General features: G+C 40.7%; 1 protein-coding gene across 1 annotated transcript in view; it reads right to left on the bottom strand.

Annotated features, from left to right (window-relative positions):
- lrp2a (low density lipoprotein receptor-related protein 2a) overlaps positions 1 to 21929 on the bottom strand; it is a 59030-nt gene that overhangs the window by 18973 nt on the left and 18128 nt on the right. The window contains exons 17-48 of the mRNA XM_034109813.2: positions 21613 to 21805; positions 21051 to 21176; positions 20773 to 20903; positions 20462 to 20599; positions 20081 to 20362; positions 19701 to 19940; positions 19140 to 19259; positions 18560 to 18676; positions 16471 to 16851; positions 16112 to 16126; positions 15576 to 15824; positions 14782 to 14993; positions 13962 to 14146; positions 13631 to 13859; positions 13302 to 13479; positions 12419 to 12547; positions 11403 to 11569; positions 10675 to 10818; positions 9940 to 10049; positions 9189 to 9366; positions 8877 to 9090; positions 8548 to 8787; positions 6593 to 6781; positions 4339 to 5271; positions 4071 to 4236; positions 3837 to 3995; positions 3453 to 3742; positions 2892 to 3092; positions 2186 to 2428; positions 1966 to 2091; positions 824 to 943; positions 186 to 317 (exon numbers count right to left, since the gene is read on the bottom strand). Coding sequence (XP_033965704.1) covers positions 186 to 317; positions 824 to 943; positions 1966 to 2091; positions 2186 to 2428; positions 2892 to 3092; positions 3453 to 3742; positions 3837 to 3995; positions 4071 to 4236; positions 4339 to 5271; positions 6593 to 6781; positions 8548 to 8787; positions 8877 to 9090; positions 9189 to 9366; positions 9940 to 10049; positions 10675 to 10818; positions 11403 to 11569; positions 12419 to 12547; positions 13302 to 13479; positions 13631 to 13859; positions 13962 to 14146; positions 14782 to 14993; positions 15576 to 15824; positions 16112 to 16126; positions 16471 to 16851; positions 18560 to 18676; positions 19140 to 19259; positions 19701 to 19940; positions 20081 to 20362; positions 20462 to 20599; positions 20773 to 20903; positions 21051 to 21176; positions 21613 to 21805 — 6537 coding nt within the window. The remainder of the gene's footprint in view (positions 1 to 185; positions 318 to 823; positions 944 to 1965; positions 2092 to 2185; positions 2429 to 2891; positions 3093 to 3452; positions 3743 to 3836; positions 3996 to 4070; positions 4237 to 4338; positions 5272 to 6592; positions 6782 to 8547; positions 8788 to 8876; positions 9091 to 9188; positions 9367 to 9939; positions 10050 to 10674; positions 10819 to 11402; positions 11570 to 12418; positions 12548 to 13301; positions 13480 to 13630; positions 13860 to 13961; positions 14147 to 14781; positions 14994 to 15575; positions 15825 to 16111; positions 16127 to 16470; positions 16852 to 18559; positions 18677 to 19139; positions 19260 to 19700; positions 19941 to 20080; positions 20363 to 20461; positions 20600 to 20772; positions 20904 to 21050; positions 21177 to 21612; positions 21806 to 21929) is intronic.

Raw genomic sequence — 21929 nt, 5'->3', positions numbered from 1 at the left:
GTGAGTATCCTAATCCATCAGCATCCTGAATAACCAGAAGATGAGGGAAGCAGGAGGGGGCAAGTGGAGAAGTGATGGGGAACAAGAGGATGGTCTAGAAAGGGAAGGAGGTGGGAAGAAAAAGGATGTAAAGAAAGGAGAAGTGGAAAGAGAGGAAGCATAGGCAGTTGTGAAAGGATGCATACCACAGTTATGCCTCTGGTCTTCATCGCTCATGTCTCCACAGTCATTGTCCCCATCACAGAGCCAGGATGAGGCAATGCACCTGCCGTCATCACAGCGAAACTGATCTGTGTTGCAGGTTCTGATCTGTGTGACTGCGGGGAAAAATCACATTATATCACTTCACAACACAGTTTCTTTTTATTATTTGGTTTTCTCTCTTTTTTTGAAATTTCCAATTTCCTCAGGTACTTCCCCCACTGCTTTTCCACTAATAAGCAAGGCACAATACAACAGTGGCAAAGCTTTCCAAATAGTCATGGCAACTCCACATTCCCATGCATGGTGAGCTATCTAAACAAAAGCCAAAGTGAGGCTCTGTAACCCCTGATGGACAAAGGGAGGGGGAGGTGCTGTTTGTCGGAGGACACCGAGGGGCGTCACCACAGAGGAATGCAGCTCACAATGGGAGGCCTGACTGACCACATCGTCAACAAAGAAATACACCACTGACTCACACTCTGCGCTACATCACTCTCCCACACCGACACACAGATGCAGACACAAACACACAATAACGGAGCAGCTGATAATGGGCGGGCACACAAAGCCAAAAGGCCCGCTTTGGGGGGGGGGAGAGAGAGAGTTGCGCGACACTCACTGCAGGAGAGGGGTTCATCAGAGCCGTCGGCGCAGTCAGCCCCCCCGTCACAGTACCAGTGGGCGGGGACGCAGCGCCCGCTGGAGCAACGGAACTCACTCTGGGAACATGTGGATGTCTCTGTGCATGGGACGCAGAAAGGCATGAAATCACTTGATGGATTGGCAGTGTGGGAATCATGCTGATGGAGGGGGGTGGGGGGGGAGACCCTTGTTTGTTTCTGACTCTTGGCTTCACTTTTGTTTTATTGTGAGGCATTCTTTTAGAAGATGACGGAATGGTAATGCCATGCTTCTTCTATGTATGACCAAAAAATTATGTAAAAAGTGACCAAAAGAATGCAAAAATAAATAAATAAATGAAAAACAGATTTAGAAAAATTAAATTCAAAAAATTAAACCATAAATACGTTTATATATTTAATGATACAAATATTTTATAATATAAAAAATCAACATGTTTCTGACTTTTTTACATCTCTTCTCTCATAATTTAAGGCATATTAAAGCATGTTTTACCAAGACTGTGCAAATTAAAGTTTTAATATATGAAAATATTTGCATGTGTGTAAAAATGTGAGTATGGAATGCAAGCATTTATTTATTTGTATTCTGTTCATTACCTGTTATTATATTTTGAGTCCGGTCCTTGAGTGCATCTGAATTTCGTGGGAATATTTGTACAATAACAATAAAGTATCCATCTATCTATTTTATGGTTTTATTTACAATGACGGTAGATGCTGCCAATGTTTGTCAGCTTTCACTCAATATTCTCTGTAAAACCCTTATAGTTTGGGAAAGGGATTCTCTTGCAGTGATTGCGATGGACTGTTTGACCCCAAAAATGCAATGCTTCACCTACAGTTTGATGCATGTCAAGCCTAAGTTTTAGCAACCAATATTTGACGTTTTCATAACGCACAGGTGTTGTTAATTATGTTTTCTAAAGCTCTGTCTTATTTATCTTTTCTGTCCGATTTAACTGCCTTAGTGAGGAGCATTCTCAACATCAGGAAACCCTTATTATAATGTAGCCAAAATACATGTTCATGACTGTAACTTCATGAGATAAGTTTTACAATTAATAGTGAAAGAAAATATTATTTAGCATCACGAAACAACACTGTATGCAGGACTCACCACAGTGTGTAGGGCTCTCGTCGCTCATATCCCCACAGTCGTTGTCTCCATCGCAAAGGTATGAGCGTGGGATGCAGATGTTGGTCGACTGACATTTTGTTTGCTCTGGCTGGCAGGTTCTCTCCGCTGTGATGAACAAATTGGATATTTACTATAAGTAATAAGAGGTTCATTTTGACATTTACCTTGATGATTTCTGTGGCAATGTTAGGATACTCACGGCAGTTTTGTTCATCAGAGGTGCCGTTGTCATAGCAATTGTTGATCCCATTACAAACATAGTCCTTTGCAATGCAGCGGCCATTGTTGCAGGCGAACTCTGTGTTGGGGTCACATGGTCTGAACAGACAGCCCACCTCGTCACTATTGTCTCCACAGTCGTCGTAGTGGTCACAGCGGTAGTGGTACGGCACGCATCGGCCATTTCCACAAGTAAACACTGTGGGCTCACAGGTGTGGAAGGCTGCCAATCACAATTAAGAACATGTCTGAGCTACAGCCAATGGAGAGGTCCGATTAGAAACGCAGTTGAAACTCATTTTACCTGACAAGGCAATAAAAGATGACAGCAGCTGTGGGACTGCATGCAAAGATATAAGCACATTGATTCATTTGTTAGTGTTCATTTCTTTTAAAAGCGAAAAATTATGTATGTTAATGTTATCGTGAAGAGCAAGCATACACACCAACAAAGTTGTTGAAGTCAGGTTTATGTCCTAAAACAGAATATTGTTAAAGCAGAAACAGAAAAAGTTGTTAGTATTAGTGAAGGTAAAAGATATAGAGTTGCATCAAGACAGAAGAAATTCACTCATGCAGAAGCTAAAACTAATAATAATCAACCGTGAGATTTCACAAAACAAAACAAAGAAGAAATGCAAATTTAAAAACAAATAATGATTAGAGCCCTTTTAAGAACATCATACCACAGACTCTCTCCAACTCATCGCTTCCATCTCCACAGTCGTTGTCGTTGTCACATTTCCACTGGGCACGAATACAGCGGCCATTCATACAGGCGTACTGACCCGGCTGGCAGCGCGTCCCGTTATCAGGGATACAGTGCTTGTTGTCAGCCAGATACCAGCGGCCCTCGGATGGACACTGACACTCAGCTCCGTTGGGTCCTAACAAGATAACATTTCATCAACAGTTCATATAATCAGAGTCAAAGCTGCAATGATTGATCCACAGAAATGTAATTGGCTTTTTTAATATTAGGTTGTCATTAAAGTAATGCACAAAATACTGCAAATAAACTGCTTATTCTAATCATATTAGTTATTTTTGACTAACAAAACAAAAAAACTGGGATACACATTCAAATGACTGTATTTTCTGATATTTTAGAGACCGAATAATAACCTTAAAAATAATACATTTATAATGATATCAATAGCTAGAAGGATCCTTCCAATTGACAAAGGTTTTAAAACAATTAAACAATAATATGATAAAACAAAGCGTCAGTATGTGACAGTATGTACCGGGTGAGCAGATGTGGCTGCAGCCTCCATTAAACTGCTGGCATGGACTGTCACACTGTTGCTGCTTGCTGCTAGCCAGAACATGGAGGTCCATCGGCCGAGATGGAAGGTTCTGGATCATGACCGTCTGGTCAGAGCCGTCGTGCTTGTTGGCCCGATAGATGCTGCGTGTGTTCCAGTCAGTCCAGTAGATGAACTGGCCAAACATGGTCATAGCAAAGGGGTAGATGGCTGTGCTGACGATGACCTCCCGATTGGACCCCGTGAGAGAGGATCTCTCAATCTTCTGTCTGATGGCAGAGCAAAGATAATGATAATAGTTGTAGTTTTACACAGTGAAACACTTCAGTATACATTTCAACAGTGGGATTTTTCAAATCTTACAAACTAGCATCGGCCCAATACAGTCTCGCTTCTTCATAATCCAGGGTCAGTCCATTGGGCCACACAAGACTGCTGTTCACAATTTCTGCCCGGAAGTTTCCCCCTAAGGTTGCACGTTCAATCTTTGCATGGGTTCCCCAGTCTGTCCAATACATGTATCTGTGGAAGGGATTATTGTTTAATCTCAGTTAAGTCTAATGAACAAGTGTGGAGTGTGTGTTGTTTGGGACTTACCCCCTGCAGGGATCTAACATGATGGCCCTTGGCCTCGACACATGGGCAACGATAGTCCTTTGAGCCCCGTCCACAGACATGGAGTTAATGCTCTGGTTGACATAGTCACTGTAGTAGATTCTTCTGTTTATCCAATCATAAGCAATGCCATCCGGAGCCCCCAGATCTGACCAAACGGGAGGACCAAAACAACATTAGCAATGGTATCAGCACCTTCATAGAAAATATTAAATAAAAGTGTATGTTGTTGTGTAAGTGCCAAACCTACCTGAAGCCACCTCTACAGGAGCTGCGGTGGGAGAGGACAGGCTGATGTAGCTGATCTTGCTTGCTCCTGCGCCTGAGCTCTGTGTGAAGTAGACCCTGCGGTCTGTGAGGTCAAAATCCAGGGCCACTGAGGTGCGTGGCACGTTTACCACAGGGAAGGGCAGCACATGGTCCTCCGGGTCGAGTCGCAGGCTGCGCACAGTGCTCTCAGTCGTGTAGATGAGATAATCATCCTTTGACACCACACAGGTCGCATTGTCGGCTGCAAGATTCCCAAAAGCACAGCTGCATTTTTTGTTCTGGTTATCTTTGTCGGAACCGGGGAGGGCGAAGCAGAAGTGGGTACATCCTCCATTAGCCTCAAAGCAGGGGTTGTAGTTAAGCTCCTGGGCGGTGGTAGGCTGAGTGCGCTGGTCAAAGATTGTAACGTCCCTCAGCATGTTGACATTGTCTCTGATGACAGCAGGCTGCTCTGTGCTGCCGGGCTGATTGCTTGCTTGGAAAACCTTCTTCAGGTTTCTGTCCACCCAGATAATACTACTCTCAAACACTGCGATTCCATAAGGAGTCGGGTAGCGGCTGCCGTACCTGACTATCTCCGTCTCCCCTCCTTGAGGGTTGATTCGTGCAATCATATCCAGGGAGTCATCTACCCAGTAGACGTAGCCAGTCTGCCAGTCCAGAGCGAGACCTCGAGGAGTAATAATCCCTGATGACACTAAAACTGTGCGGTTGGTGCCGTCCAAGAGTGCTCGCTCAATTTTTGGGTTCTGACCATAATCCGCCCAGAACAGGTATCTGTTCCTGGGGTCCACCACGATGTGGCGCGGCATGTCCACCTGGGTCTTCAGCAGCACCCTGCGGAAAGTGGTGTTCAGGTGGAGCACCTCCACATACGTCTCAGTGAGGAAGGCGTTGGTGAAATACAGATTCCCTGAGGAAAGAATCCAGTTAGCCCAGATATTAAAAACATACAATATTTATATTTATTTTAAGAAGATGAGGTCATCAGTCTTAAACTGCTGAGTATGATAGTAAAATGCTACTAGCTGACATTATGATGTTGCTTTTATTACCCAACAGATTTTCCGTTATTTCTTCATACATGAGAAACAATGAAACATTGCCCTGCCTGCAGCTGTCTCTTTTATTTTAACTATTCAATAAAATGGTCTTTCCTGGCACTTGTGAGGAACTGATCTCTTCTTTCTGTGAGTTCAGCAGTATGACAAAGCTTCCTGACTGTGGCTGCTGCCTGTGGTATGTGGTATGTGTCATACAGCCGGTTCAAATGAGTTAGGCTGTCTTCTGGGTTTCTTTTTTACACCCACAGTTAAATAAAGATATTAATCATTGGGGGGAAATGTGGTTTATTGAAGATGCAAAAGGTATATAAGTCTGAAAGGTATAACACATTGAATATAAGCACAAATCTGAAAATATATTTAAAAAAGAAGCAGATGTAGTAAAAATGTGGAACAATTAACAAAAGAAACGCTTGAACATAACTTAATCATAGAAAGACTATACACTTTATGAACAACAGTAACAGACATTGTTTTACGGTCAACAATATACTATATACAGTATACTGTATATTTCAATTTGAAAAACAAACACCTCTATAAAAAGTGACTGAGAATGTCTTTTACCTATATCTTAAGTGTTGTGGGAGTACTTTAAATAAATAAATACATGTATGACTGTTTAAAAAAAGGTATAAGGACATGATTTTAACAAGATACAGGGATGATGCTGTTTAATCATAACTGGGTGTTTGCAGTTTATTTATTTATTTTGTTATTTTATCTTTTCTTGAATATCATTGACCTCTGTTATGTATTTGTTTGTTTATGTATCTGCTTATTTGTTTGTTTATTTATTTGTTGTTTTATGTTTTTGTTTTGTTTGTTTGTTTTTTTCAATAAAAAATGTATTTCTTTAAGAAAATAAATAATATATATATGTTAATCATTTCGTTTTTGGGAGAAGGGGTGGGATTAAATAAGTGTGAACTTCTTCCCACCCCTTTTCGGATGTGTAATTAAGTAGATCATTTGTTTATACATAACTTAGAATCAGTCATATTTTTGTATATCAATTTGACGCTGCTTAATTGTGTATTGTATAATAATTCTCATGTTAAATGTTTGTATTATTGTTTTACACATTCTAAATAAATCTAATCAAATCAAAAATGACCTCTTTGCATAGTACTTATGTTATGTGGTTAAACAAATACTTTGATAGCATACCTGCAGCCCAGTCCACAGCAATGCCTCGTATCCCGTTGCGTCCTATTCCAGATGTTACTACACTATGTAATCCTGAGCCATCTGGCTTGATCCGTCTGACCCCGTTCTGTGTGGCCACAGTGCTGCTGAAGTCACACCAGTAGATGTATCCGGAGGCCATGTGAACATCAATGTGTAAAGCGTTACGGCCTGCAGGAGGAAAACCGATTATTTATTATTACATCAAACACAATTACTATGTCAAAAACATTTTGTATCCAGTTACTCTGTCAGTAGGTAAATACAATTATTTTGTACCCCTAAATTCAACTTTAATTTTAGAGCTTGAATTTACAAACCATTATTAAACCATTATTGTTTGTTTGTAGCCTTTATTTAACCAGGTGAAAGCCCCTTGAGATCAAAAGATCTCTTTTTCAAGGGTGACCTGCAGGACATTAGTTACACATGTAACATAAAAACAACAGAACAACAATAAGGAAGACATACAACATAATGTACAGGGTACAGTTTACAAAACTCTATTTACAGTGACAGGTACCATGAGTATCAAACAGCATGTCACCCAGCCGAGTTTTAAAATGATGCAGGGGAACCAAAGTGCTCAGTTTTAAACAGGTTTGCAGACTGTTCCAATTTAGTGGAGCTGCACATCTAAAAGCTTTCTTCCCTAAGACAGTCCTAGCACTTGGCACATTTAATAAAACAACATCATGAGATCTCAGGCAATACGTACTTTCAATTCGTCGAGAGATCAGAGAGCAGATATAAAAAGGTAGTTTACCCAACCTGGCTTTATAAATGAACATGTACCAGTGACTGAGCCTCCGTACAGTTAGTGAAGGCAGACCTGCCTTGGCATACAGGGTACAGTGATGAGTAAGTGCTTTACAGTTAGTAACAAATCTCAGAGCACTGTGATACGCAGCATCTAACTTTTCCAGGCAATGGGCAGGTGCATTCATATATATCAAATCACCATAGTCCAGCACAGGTAAAAAGGTCACAGTGACTAGCCTTTTCCTGGCTTCAAATGAGAAACAGGACTTGTTCCTGTAGAAGAAACCTAGCCTAACCCTCAGCTTTTTAAGCAGATTAGTGACCTGAAGTTTAAAAGTAAGACAATCATCAAGCCAGATACCAAGGTATTTGTAACAGGCAACAACTTCAAGTTTTGTTCTCATCATTGTTTTGTCATAGTTACAATATCAAAAACAGGCTCTGGTATCTTTTTTGCTTTTGAAAAGAGCATTACCTTGGTTTTATCCACATTTAAAAGAAGCTTTAATTCAGAGAGCTGAGTCTGAAGTGTTAAAAACAGCCTGTAATTTAACAACAGCCTCTTTAATGGAGGGACCTGCACAATACATCACAGTATCATCCGCATAAAAATGTAAAGTAGCTTCATCCACATTATCACCTAAACTGTTGATATATATGGAGAATAAAAGTGGTCCTAAAACAGAACCTTGTGGTACACCATTAGAAATGTTTAACCACTCAGAAGACAGTCCATCAAAATGAACACATTGGGACCTTTCAGAGAGGTAGTTCACAAACCAACCCACTGCAAGGCTGGATATGCCAATACTGAGTAGCCTCTGCTTTAAAATGCGATGATCAACGGTGTCAAACGCTTTATGAAGTATTTTTTTATTAATTGACTTATCCGTCAGCTTGATAATGAACATTATAAACACATAAACAGTAACACCCAGTTTGTGTTTTATCTCATCTTCAAAATGAATAGGGACATTTTTTAAATATATGTTTTTTTCAGTTTTCTGTGCCTATTTTTAATATGATGGAAATGGATGCCACTGATGAAAACCAAAGGCCAAATATTTGTTGCCAATTTCTCAAAATGGTTTCCAGTGGCAACCTGGCAACCCTTACTGCCAATTCCAGCTGTGCATCCATACAACAGTAGTGGGAAATGTATGAAAATAACTGACCTATCCCAGCCACAGGCACCATGGCCTCAGAGTGGTCTGCCCCTTCCAGACTGAAGCCTTTGATCGCAGAAAGAGTGGAGATGACGACATAGGACTGGTAGGGAGCGCAGGTCCTGTTGTCAGTGTTGAGTTTAAAACCTGTGGCGCATGCACAGGTAAACAGACCCTGCGGCCGAGGCAGGCAGAGCTGCTCACACGCTCCCATGTTGTTGGTGCAGCCATTGGAAGTTCCCGCAGAGGCTACGTTTGTTGAGAGAAAACAGTAAGATGCACAAAAGAAAAAAACAACTACAGGTAAAAAGACAGCATTGAATGATGATGATACTCACCCTCACGATAATGCACTTTCAGAACTCTGAGTCCAGAAATGTTGTCTCGCAGCACAATCCTGTTGGCACCCGTGGACTTCTCCACGCGCTCTATCACCTCAAAGTTGCGGTCAGTGAAGTAGAGGTAGTCTTGATAGACGGCCACTCCCCAGGGGTGAGACAGGCCAGTCACTATAGTGATGCGGTTGCTTCCGTCTGGATCCCCGCGCTCAATCTGTAGAGATCACACGCATATTTGTACCAATATTAACATTAAGTTAAAAATGAATTAACAAATGGCAACTCGTGAGGGCTAAAAGAGTGCAGACCCACCATGCCAGTGCTAGTAACAGCCCAGTACAGCTTGTTCTCTTTGATGTCCAAGGTGAGGAACTCAATGTGATCCAGGTTGTTGGTGAACAGGATGGCAGGGTTCAAGCCATCCATGTCTGCAGACGCCACCTTGGCAGCGATGCCGCTCTCTGTTCCCTGGTCTGTCCAGTACAGTTTTCTTTCAAGACATTCAAGAATGGAGGTTAGGGTTTGTGTGTCAGACATTTACAATTCAGCCAAAGATCTGCATGCTTATTACTTTTTAATAGTCTAATGTAGTTATATTCAAAACCACTGAGACAACAATTTTCAATCACGGGGAGAAACTTTCATCTCCAAAATATGAGCTTTTCAGTGGCTCAGACATCAGCCTTGAATTTGGAAAATGGAAAAACACTTTCCAAGTGTGTGCACTCGTTTATGTAAGGTTTTAAAAAGATAACTTCATTTTAAGTTACTAAATTAAGTTATTATGCAAAGTTATTACGTTTTATACGAATAATGAAATTCCTGCAAGACTAATTTGGTCACATTACCCCAAATCAGAGAGGCAATGTTTACATATTACAGTTGGAATAGATGGATTTAAAATGTCTGGGATGTTTCTTGATTGTACTCTTGTGTGCAGCGTGGTTTTCAGTAACAGTGGTGAGACTCTCTAGAGGCAGAGCAGATGGCGACGAGGAGCTGTTAGAGCTCAGTAGTTGTGGGGATGAGTGGCCGTGCCAGAACTGTGTTAAATGGGGCTTACCCACGTGCTGGATCCACCGCGATGCCAACAGGACTGCCAGCGCCAGTTGGAGAGCCATTATTTGTGATGAGAGTCTTCCTGTACTGTACCTCCCCTCTCAACTTCAAAACCTGGCAGAGGACAAACACAAACAGGAGCGGTTAGTGTGTTTGACACTGGGGCTGTGTATTGGCAAGTCTGATGATTCTAACATATTTTGAGTTCTGATTCAATATACTGCAATACTGTATGTGAGGTAATATATATATCACGATTTTAGTTTTACGTAAAAAAAACTAAAAGTATTAAACACAACACCATGTGAATAAAATCAATGACAATACCTATATCTGCCTTAGCATTTATAAAAGTCACAGTAACATCCAACAGGAAATACAAATGTTTCCTGCAATCAGAGCAAAGGGAGTAACATTTGCCTATATCAGTTAAAAAGGGGGGTTTGTTGGACTAAACAAATAATGAAAATACAAAATTAAACAGACAGTAAAACAGTTAAAAAAATTATACTGTGTCTTTGAGAATTGATATTTTACATAATAGGAAATGGCATAACAACATAACAAGACTAAAGTCAAGTGTATCATTCATTTCTTACATGCCTATTTGACACTTCTCTTATTTGCATTTAATTTCAGATTTTCTTATGCAATCACAACAGAATAGTCATTTTGGTTAGAGTTAAAGTCAGTAATAATTGGAAGGCAACAACCACAGGACAAAGTATTTATTGATTACCTCAATAGACTGTGTAGCTGGGTTGGTATAGTACAGGTTCTCTGTTATCCAGTCCAAGGCCAGGCCAACAGGGGAGCCGAGGATGGCTGCAGGGGCGAACTCTGTCCTGTTGGTACCATCTGACTTCACCCTGTGGATCTCACCCTGGGGGCCAAAGGAAGACAGAATATTCTCAGAAACAGCTATACTGTATATAGATGTATTAAGTGAATAGACTGAATAAAGCAGTTTCACAGAAGAAAGAATAAATGTTTCTCTAATGCTGTTCGTCCAAAACGTTTTCTCTGGTTGTTTTTCTGACGACTAAAGATCCAGATGTCCAATCACTAAAACACTTCATCCGGCTAGAATGTATAGTTTAAAATGACAAAGGTCTTAACAATGTATGTATCGTTAACATGTGGCTTAACTGGACAACAAGTATATTTTTTACAGCTTTTTGTAGAAAAACCACAACTCCTATGAATTTGCATCTGGATACGTCGCTATTAGAGATCACTTCACTGAAAAGGAACCTTGACGGCTTTCTCTAGATTTGAAAGTAGTTAGAAACGACTTGTATGATATAAATACACAACTCAACAACATATATTACATAGATTTAGTTGTTTTGAGACATTTTATTAGGGAAATGTTACATTGTTACAATTTCTTTAATCCTAAACTCAAAGTTGTATTTGGAAGACATTACATTGTTCTGAATTCGACATCACATGGCAGTAACTTACCGGGTGCTCCACCCAGAAGATGGTCTCTTCATTGTCATCAAAGTCAACATCGTATCCATTATGAAGCCCAGCGATAGGGACCATAGCATCATTTGTCTTGTCATCTGGGTCCAGGGAAATGCCATAGATGATGCTGTCTCGCACAACCACCAGGAAAGGATCTTCAACTACAAGCAAAAAGCCAAAACCAATGAATAAACAGTACTTACGGTTACAATTCAAAACCCTTTCCTCCTAAATTAACACAACAAACAAAATCTACGTCAATGCGACTGTGAAAAATAATAATCCTACCCTAAACTAGAATTTTATGTAAATTACTCAGTTCTTTAAAAGATCCCTTACAAATTCTAAAACAGAGCTAATAGACTGTGTTTCCTGGAAATGGATTAAAGGGTAATCCTAAACTTAAGTTTCTTTCAGTGTATTTTATACCTGGTGCAAAATAGGAAGCTAAAAGGCCTTTATCTATTAAGAGGATTGACTGGTGAAAGTTGTTTCAACATCTGATTTGCTTTGTCATCAGAGATTAGAATCGATGAATGGTTGTGGGGCATTTTCATTCTTGGATAATCGTCGGCCTCAGGGGGAGACTGTGTTCTGCTTGGCTTGAATGAGCTGAAACCTGAGATGAGTTAAGCTGTTGACCCAAGGGGGACTCCTTGGACTTTGGATTAAAGGTCCCTTGTCTCCCTAAAACCTTGAAAGACATGCTTATATGAATCTATCTGATTATATTTATGACTGGAATAGCAGGTTACAAGATAATCTAAATGGAAGAGTGTTGACAAGGACCTGGATCGATCTATGATAGTGTTTTTTAAGATTTATCCTCTTACCAATAATGAGATGATTGCAAATAAATCATGCAATAACCACCATCTCCAACAACAGGTTCAACCACAACTAAAATGAATACCTTATGAATACATCAACTTATCAACTGCATCTGACCCAACTTCTTTTTTCATCAAAATGAGTGATGAGTGTTTTCCTCTCCTTGGCAGGATGCATACCTCTGGTGCAGGTGATTTGGTCTGCTGCCAGTGTCCAGCCTGAGGGGCAGGCACACGAGTAATAGCTCGGTCCCACAGCAGAAAGCAAGCAGATATGAGAACAGGGACTCCTCAAGCAGTGATTTTCACCTGAGAATTGTCAAAAAACACATACATACACACAAAAAGTTAACCGAGTCATCTTCACAGGTTCTCTAAACTTATTCTTAAAGAGACAGTTCACCCTTAAAGTATTTTTCCTTTTACCTGTGCTGCTTTTTATTAATCTAAACTGATTTGGTGCGAGTTGTGTGGGATATTCTCGGCTGTATAAATGTCTGCCTTCTCTCAATTATAATAGAACAACATGTCAATTGGATAGTGACAGACCTTGTTGTGAGCAGTTTCATGTAGGAATGATTTACTTTCTTCAAAACTACACTGAAATCGAATCACTGCGCATAAGTAGGCTTAACTAAATTGCTAGCTCACCTACAGTAGCACCTCTAAGCAAGCTAACGTCACCCGAGGACATCCTAATTATTTAAATTGTTACATTTTTTGTGCACTTTAAGCCCATCAAGCAAAGCACCATTTAGTTCCATTATATAGAAAAGGCAGTCATCTTTATGACCAATATATTTAACATTCTCCAACTCACACCAAAACAATCCAGATAAAAAAATACAGCACGATAGGTAAGAAGACAAAAATGTATGTTTGAATCTGGTGTGAACTGTCTTTTAAAATGTTTTTACAATAACAATGGACATGCTGCATATTGACCTTATTATCCCAATAAAGTAAGATAACGACCAAACCAATTCAGGTCACCAACACAATGGTAAACATAAGCTGTAATGCTGATGCCACATGTTGATGTAGATAGAACATCTTGCCATACCTGCCGGCTGCCTGGCTGGGTGCACTGTCACCAGACCCATGGGCTGAGGGAGGTTGAAAAGCATCACTGTCTGGTTCTCCCCGTGCCACTTATGGGCTCGCATCACACGGTTGATGTATCTGTCGGTCCAATACACAAAATCCTCAAAAATGGTAATTGCGTGGGGATGTTGCAGAACCTTTTCACAGAGAGTAGCAAAAGAAAAAAAAAGGGTCTTACACATGCTATTCAAAAGAAAATGGAACGTGCTCTTCAATTGTATATAATCAATGTAAATCACATCTCTTCCTGATAATTCAGAAAATTTGTTTTTCTTCTCAAACACTCACCAAGTCACTGGCCAGCACTTGTTTTCTATTGTTGCCATTAAAATCGCAGTAATCAATGAAATCCAAGTAGGCATCTGCAAAGTACAACAGATTGTTTGGATAGTCTATGGTTAGACCGTTGGGCCAGTACAGCTTGGTGCTGACGATAACAGTCCTTAATTTGCCGTCCATGCTGGCCCTCTCAATGCGGGGGTTTCTCCCCCAGTCTGTCCAGAACATCAGGTGAGAGCTGCAAAACAAATGATCGCGTTTAACACCAACTCCTTTGATAATGAAAAGGAGAATGAATTCATAGTTTTAAGACAAACATGTTTCTTAGTATTTCACTGACCTGTCCCGCGGGTCCACCACCAGAGCTCGAGGGTTGGTGACATTTTCACTGACTAATACAGTGCGGTGGGTGCCATCCAGTTTAGACACTTCAACAGTCTCCAAGACAAAGTCAGTCCAGTACAGGTTCCTGCCCACCCAGTCCACAGCAAGGCTCTCTGTTACTGTCACTCCACTGTCAAATACCTGTGATCAATGTTACTCAATATGTTCAGTTATTAGGACAATTACACTAAGTATTAAGCTATGAATAAATACAGAATGATATGTATTATGTTGTAGGTGACTTTCTATGACACTTTTGTCTAAAGTGCAATATAAACTTACTTATATTGTTTTGTAATCTGCTTACACCACTGTTTAATTGTAGTTATATTCATTCATCAATATTCATAATGCTTTTCCACAATAATCTTAAACAATATAAAGCATTTTATAATGACATATAAGGTCATCATAATGACTGACTTAAAAAAAAAGGGTCATAGTGTGTTATGATCGCAATTGTTATTAAGTCCATTATAAGCATTAACTGCCTAAGTATAAGCTTATTATAAGTCGCTATACATTTTGTTTTAATAAAATAAAAAAATAAAATACAAGGGAATGATCAGCAACTATTGTGATACTTGAACTTTAGGTTATTATGAAATGCTTTGTAATGTGTTATGATTATTGTTACTGTTTAAAGTATTATAAACGATTTACGAGTTTTATAACCATGATTATGAAGTGTTATAATCAGATTTTAATGCTTTACAACTTAAGTACTTGTCTAATGGATTATAGGCAACAAGTGTTTCTGGTAATAACCCACTCACCACAGTTCTGTCACTGCCGTTCTTGTTAGCACTCCAGATTCTGTCCTGGCTGGTGTCCGACCAGTACACACGGTCAGTGACTGAGTCAAAGTCTAGGGCCACGATGTTGCGCCCATCTCGGACCAGTGATCGGACCACATTGGGCTGAGCAGTTATGTCATCTTGCACAATCTGATTTCGACTGGCAACTAGCAGGAACGCCTGCCGAGAATCTGCAAACAGACGTCAAATCTCTGTTACCTATTTTTCATGTCCATTCTCATGCTAATTAGTGCACTTATCAGCGTTTTCATGTCCACCACAAGCATAGAACAGGACTATTAAGTAGACCCTACTCAAATGGCAATCCTCTGGGAATGCACTTTTGTCCAAATAATGAACTATTGTATTGCAAAGCCTTTCAGCAGGTTATCTGTGTGGAAGAGGAGCTCATGTCAGGCACGCTCCCCCATAAACAGCCCTTTGTTGGCGCTAATTACACCAGTGATGGCCAGTGAGTGACACATATGTTATTTGTGTTATCTAAAGAAATCAGAGCAGCAACGAGAGACATGGGAGAAGAAAGACGGTGTGTCAGTCCCCTAGTCCGGTGGCCAAGCTCCCCCTTAATAACGGCCCATTCCTGCACGAGATATGTGCTCTACAGGCATCATGTTGACAACCGTGTAGCTGTCGGACTGATCATTTGCCAATTTCCTATTTTACTATATTATGCAATTATAGGTTGTTATTTACAGGTACCACGGGAGTAATTTGGTCCCTGAAAAGAAGTCTGAAGCCATATCCCTCCTCACCTGAGGCCTTGCAGGTACGCTGGTCTGCTTCCAGCGTGTATCCATCCTGGCAGTGGCAGCGGAAAGAGCCTCTCTCATTAAAGCAGTGCTGGCTGCAGAGTCCAGGGGGGTTACACTCATCCATATCCTCACAGGTTTTGGAGTCATTGCTTAGCTGGTAACCAACGGGACATGTGCACTGGGCCCCAAAAGGCCCTTGGATACAACCGTGGGTGCAGCCAGCGTTGTTGTCAGAACAGCTCTCCTGATCTGGTTTAAAAGCATGGAAATACAAATTTACAATCCAAAAAAGGAAAATCAAACCAAATGAAAGATCACATATTTAACAACAAATTCTCAATGTCTCAATGATCATTTATGAACCGCAAAGCTCTAACTACTTCAGTAATTGTCTTTAAAATGCTACTTTAAGCCAGAACTATTTGCACATATAACCCACACTTTGATTATGTTTTTCAAAAAGATCAACATTTAAAAAAGGTGAAAATCAAAGCTATGTCAAGTATTTCTACCAGTGATTGAGAGTTTGTTCCTACCTGGCAAGGGCTCATCTGAAAGTGGTGAGAAAGGCAAGAAAGGAAGATCACAGATCATCAGGTTAATACAGGTCAGATCACACACATGCATGATTTGAACATAACAATCGAAAGACAAACACATAACATTTAACACAAAATGCCTGTGAAATATGGCGCTGTGTTACAGAATACAAGAGGAATGTCAAATTAAATAAAAATCAATGGAGCGTTTGATCCTGTTTGTCATGCATGTCATGTGAAATCTTTATTACATTTGAGAAGGCCAGCAAACAGAGAAATGTAATTGAACAATCAAGTACTTTTGAAAGATGAGAAAAAAAATGTAGGCTGACGAAGAGAGCAGAGATCAGACTTACTGCAGAGAGGAGACTCGTCAGCACCGTTGGGGCAGTCGGGGGTGTTGTCACACACTGTGGTGAGGTTGATGCACACACTGTGGCCGGGGCACTGCCACTGCCAGCTCGGACAGCGGAAGGGCGGCGTGGGACAGTCTTTTTCATCACTCAGGTCCCTGCAGTCGTTGTCCCCATCACAGATCCAGCTGCGTAACACACAGTTGCCGTTGTCACAGCGGAACATTGAGGAGGGGCAGGTGCGGGGGGGGCAGGCTTGGTGCTCGTCGCTGCCGTCCTCACAGTCTGGATGACCGTCACACTCCCAGGTAGACGGCACACAGCTCCCGTCTGACTGACACTGGAACTCCCTCTCATGGTGGCACATCCCTGGGGGCCTAGTAGCTGAAACACATGTGAAAACACCACAAACAACTTGTTAGCAAAGCCTAAAAGTAATGAAATTCAAATAACTTTAAATGATCATTCTTATTCATAATTATGCATGACTAGTGTTGTCACGATACCAACATTTTGGTTTCGATACCGATACCAAGTCAAGAATTGCGATTCCGATTCTTTTTCGATACTTTTCTTAAAAAAAGGGAAACACGGAATATCGGCTTTAAAGTTAGGAATAACAGATGATTTTAGCAGTCAGAACAACTAAAGCAGCAGTGTTACTAAGAACAGAAATGCCAAAGAGTCACATCTAATATAAATATATATAAAAGCATTTATTTTAATTGTGTAGCAGTGAGTTTATAATTTTGGCAGCACTGTTGAGCATTTTGAAAATGTATTTTCATGCCTCTGTGCAAGGCTTAGTCTTTCCATCTGTATAGCCCGTGGTGTAAAGTAACTAAGTTCATAAACTCAAGTACTACTTGGGTACAATTTTGAGATACTTGTACTTTATTTAAGTATTTCAATGTTTCTTTTGCTACTTTGTACTTCTAGTCCACTACGGTTCAGAGGTACATGGTGTACTTTTCCTCCACTACATATATTTAATACCTTTAGTTACTTCACAGATGTGGAGGAATGATGTGAAATATAACCAAGTGTTAAATCAGACTTTAGTTCCACCTGGAGTAAATCCACCAGCTGCCCTGCAGTCTACAAAGTACTTCAGACTAGCTGCACCTTCACCAGCTTTGAGAACACTTTCATGATCAATCATTATAAAACACATCATATATATTATTCTGAAATGGACCAATCTGCACAATGACTACTTTTACTGTCGCTACTTTAATACTTTTACTTGAGGAACATTTTGAATGCAGTACTTTTACTGTAACAGAGTATTCCTACACTCTGGTGCTTCTAGTACAAGACCTGAGCACTTCTACTTTTACTGTCGCTACTTTAACTATATGTTGATGATAATAATTTTGTACTTTTATTTGAGGAACATTTTGATTGCAGGATTGTTCCTACATTCTGGTACTTCTACTTTAACTCAAGTACAAGACCTGGGTACTTCTACTTTTACTCAAGTACAAGATATATACTTATACCACCTCCGTTTATAGCCTATGAAAAAAACTAATAGAAAACGAAGGCTAAAGCTAACGTTAGCAGATAGTGATGCTAGTTTGCTAGTTAAGTTTGCTCAACGATAATATTGCGACAGAAACACTTTTTAGTGCACATCACGCTCTGCTGCTCCGACAGGGGGCTCTGCTCTGAACACCTGAACGGCCCGTTCACAGACTTCTGGCGTCTTTTTTGTCAACAAGCCGAGGCGCAGCGGCAGTTGCACTCCCACTTGCAGCCATGCTTCTCGTTTTCTCACATGCTCTGGCAGCTAGCGCGTGGCCGCGTGCACGAGAGAGGGGAGGGACTTAGAACGTGCTTGAGAGGAGCGGGACTGCAGGCACGGCTGCAGTGCAGGGAGTGGAAGCAGAGCGCTGAACACACACACACGGAGTACTTTTCCCCGTCATTCTTAAAGTACCGATACTAATGAAACGGAGGAATCGTACCGTTTTTAACGGCAGGGTATCGCGGTACCTTTCAAGTATCGGTACACCGTGCAACACTATGCATGACTGAGAAATGCTTTAGTAACACGACCTATGACCAATAGCCCGATTTAAATACTTACGACAGCCTTGCTCGTCTGAGCGGTCGCTGCAGTCAAAGACCCCATCACACCGGTAGTAGGAGTTGACACATTGGTGGCCAGTGGAACACTTGAACTCGTTCCCAGTGCAGTTGTAGACTGAAAAAAATCCAGTTGGGAATGTTAAACCTGAGATTGACTGTTTGTGCAGTTGTGTATGTATGCTAAGCTCACATGTTGTGCAACACAAGTAATGGGATCAATATACTAAGAGGCTTGAGGAATTTTACAGAGCATTCAATTGACATCTACAACTTCTTGAACCTGTTTGGTTAGCACAAACAGGTTTTTCTGAATGAATGAATGAACAGATTAATTAATACTTTTCTTTCTTCGAAAATGTATGACTCAACGTCAGATGCAGAGCTTAAACACATCTTAATATTGGTGGGAAGAGAGTCTACATGGTTATGAGACCTGAAAAAACTAAACAGAAGTTATTAAATAGAACTTAATAAAATACACAAATATTTTTGATGTTTTTGAAAGTAAGCACCATGGTGAGTCTATCATATGACTTTAAGTATGTTAAGAGAAAACTGTAATTCAGAAAGATACTCACTGCATCCCTGCTCATCCGCCCCATCCACACAGTCCCTGTCCCCGTCACAGACGTAGCTGGGGTCTATGCAGCGGTGGTCCGGACACTGAAACTGCCCCGGATGGCACGTGCTTGCCAGATCTGACAACAAAAAGTGTTAAACACCATATGAGCAGTGGTGGAAAATAACATTGAGTAAATGTACTCTCGTGCAAAATAGGTACAATTTTAAGGGGCTTTATGCAATTTATGCAACTTTATACTTCTAATCCTTCAATGCATCTCAACTTGTAAGTAAATTCTAGGTACATTTCTGTAACTGCTTTGTCTTAAAACTTTGATGAATTATGCAATTTTTGACTATTCATCTTCTTATCCTTTTTCCTTTTAAGTATATTTCAAAAGCTGTTTTTGGCTTCTAAACTTTCCTGATCTTTTAATTTTCTTACATTTTAACTTTTTTTTCATCCATACATACTGTACAGTATGTGCAAAAACACTTAACCTACATTTTAAGGGACTTGATTTAGGTGTGGCAATCAATATATGCACATTGTATCTAGCCTCAACAGGGATACTCACGGCAGTCTGCTTCATCCGAGCTGTCCCCACAGTCATTATCAGTGTCACACCTCCAGGTATGTGGGATGCAGCGGTGGTTGGTACAGGTAAACTGATTAGCAGGACATGTTCCGGGCACCTGCGTAGGGCAGTTTGCCTCATCGCTGTTATCAGAGCAGTCATTGTGCCCATCACAGCGCCATCTCGTAGGCACGCAGTGCTTATTGGCACATGTAAATGCAGACGGGGAGCAAGTGGTGTCTGCAAAAAGAGATTATTATATTAAATCAATTCTAATAATATTCAACAAAAAGTCAGTAAAAACACAGGAGCATAAACAGGTTTTTACTGCATTCAGGCCAGGCTAGTATAATAGACTACATTTACAAGAAAAGCATTACTGTTAATTCCACAGTTGAGTTCGTCACTGTTGTCATGGCAGTCATCAACACCATCGCATCTGTAGCTATTTGGTACGCATTTGCCGTTGCCACAGGAGAAGGAGTTGGCTCCACACTGCAGCGTGGGGGGCTCACTGGAAGGGTCTTCCACACATGTCTGCTGGTTGGGCAAAAGCTTCATGCCATACGGACAGCCACACACCCTCTGAGAGTCTGGGGCCGGGAAGCAGAAGTGGCTGCAGTCTCCATTAGGATTTGTCTGCCTGTTGCAGAGATTGGAACCTGAAAGGAAGAGTGGAAAGTCATTATCGGGAATATGACTGAGAGGAGTGAGCCTCAGCTACACATGAATGGTGTAGAGAAGTGAGGAAAGCTACTGACCAATCTGAGAGTTGGAGCTGAAAGACTTGATATGCATGATGTGGCTGATTCCTCGTCTGATTATGACCATCTCCCCACCATCGGTCTTGCGCACACGTACAATGCCACCCAGGCGCCAGTCAGTGAAATATGCATAGCCTTCAAGTAGAAAAAACCCTCAGTGAGCTTATCTTTCATCACTTCCTTGGAACACTTATTGCTCTTTTGACATGAACATCATTAAAGCAAGAACCACAGTTCAAGTCGATGTGAGGGAAATAAAATCCCTCTTTATTTTAAATAAATTAAAAGATTTTTACAGAACTTTTTACCTTCAAAAATAGTGAGACCAAACGGATGGGAGATCTGGGTTATGCGATCCAAAGAAATCCTGTTCCGTCCGTCAAAGTTGCTGTGCTCAATTTTGTCAAAGAAAGCATCCACCCAGTACAGACGCATTGAGCTGGGTTGAAATAAAAGCAAGAGTTTGAAATAAGCCACACATGTTGTCAGCCACCACATAATGTATGAGCAATACTACACAATATGTACTGTGTTGAAAAGTGTTTTCTTGGACTGTTTTTTGAGACATGTGGCAATAATAACTCACCTCCAGTCAATAGCCAGGCCATTTGGCCAGCCAAGAGTTGTGTTGACAATAGACAAGGCATGTGACCCGTCAGCCCAAGCCCTCATGATTTTCGCTGGCCGGTACCAGTCAGTCCAAAAAATATAACTGTTGAAGTAAAAAAAACAAGCATCAATTTAATATTTTATTCAAAAACAAAATAATTGGAAACATCTTCTGTGCCTTGCTGACAACAACTCCTACAGTATTTAGGTTGATGTTATTTTGGATACTTCCACATTAGAGCTTTTCTGTTTAAGCCAAGTTCTTAGTGTTAACTACAATACTCCCCTTCACACTAAACTAATCTGTCCTGTTAGACACAAAGGCCTTATGACCTTAAGGCAATATAAATAACTAATTGTTCTAAATAAAGATTTCATATATCAGTTGTTTGATTTAAATAATTTTACGTTTTTTTTATAGTTTTTATATTCAAACCTGTATTATCACCATCTCTGGATAAAAGCAAAATACAAATATTAGTTTCAAGTAACTACAGCCACAACAGTACACTGTATTATCTAGTAGTCTATTGATTTACCCAATGAGAGGATGCACCACGATGGCCCGAGGGTTGTTGAGGTTTCGTATGATGGTTCTCCTGGACTTATCAGCTATCTTCATGACAGATATGCTCCTGTATCGCGGGTCAGTCCAGTAGAGGTTCTTTGAAATCCAGTCGTAAGCCAGGTCCTCCACGCCATCCACTCTGTTGGCTGCCAGTACCTCCCTGCCTGTGCAGATCAAAGCAGTCAGAGCACCGTTTAACACATTTAAATAAATAGGCTGTCAGCTTGCATTTTCTCCATGTGGACGGGACAGAAGAAACTAGAGCAGCTCCAAAAACAACATCCCTGA

The sequence above is a fragment of the Pseudochaenichthys georgianus genome, chromosome 21, assembly GCF_902827115.2.
Source record: "Pseudochaenichthys georgianus chromosome 21, fPseGeo1.2, whole genome shotgun sequence".
Classification (NCBI taxonomy): Eukaryota; Metazoa; Chordata; class Actinopteri; order Perciformes; family Channichthyidae; genus Pseudochaenichthys; species Pseudochaenichthys georgianus.
This window is presented reverse-complemented; position numbering and strand designations above follow the sequence as displayed.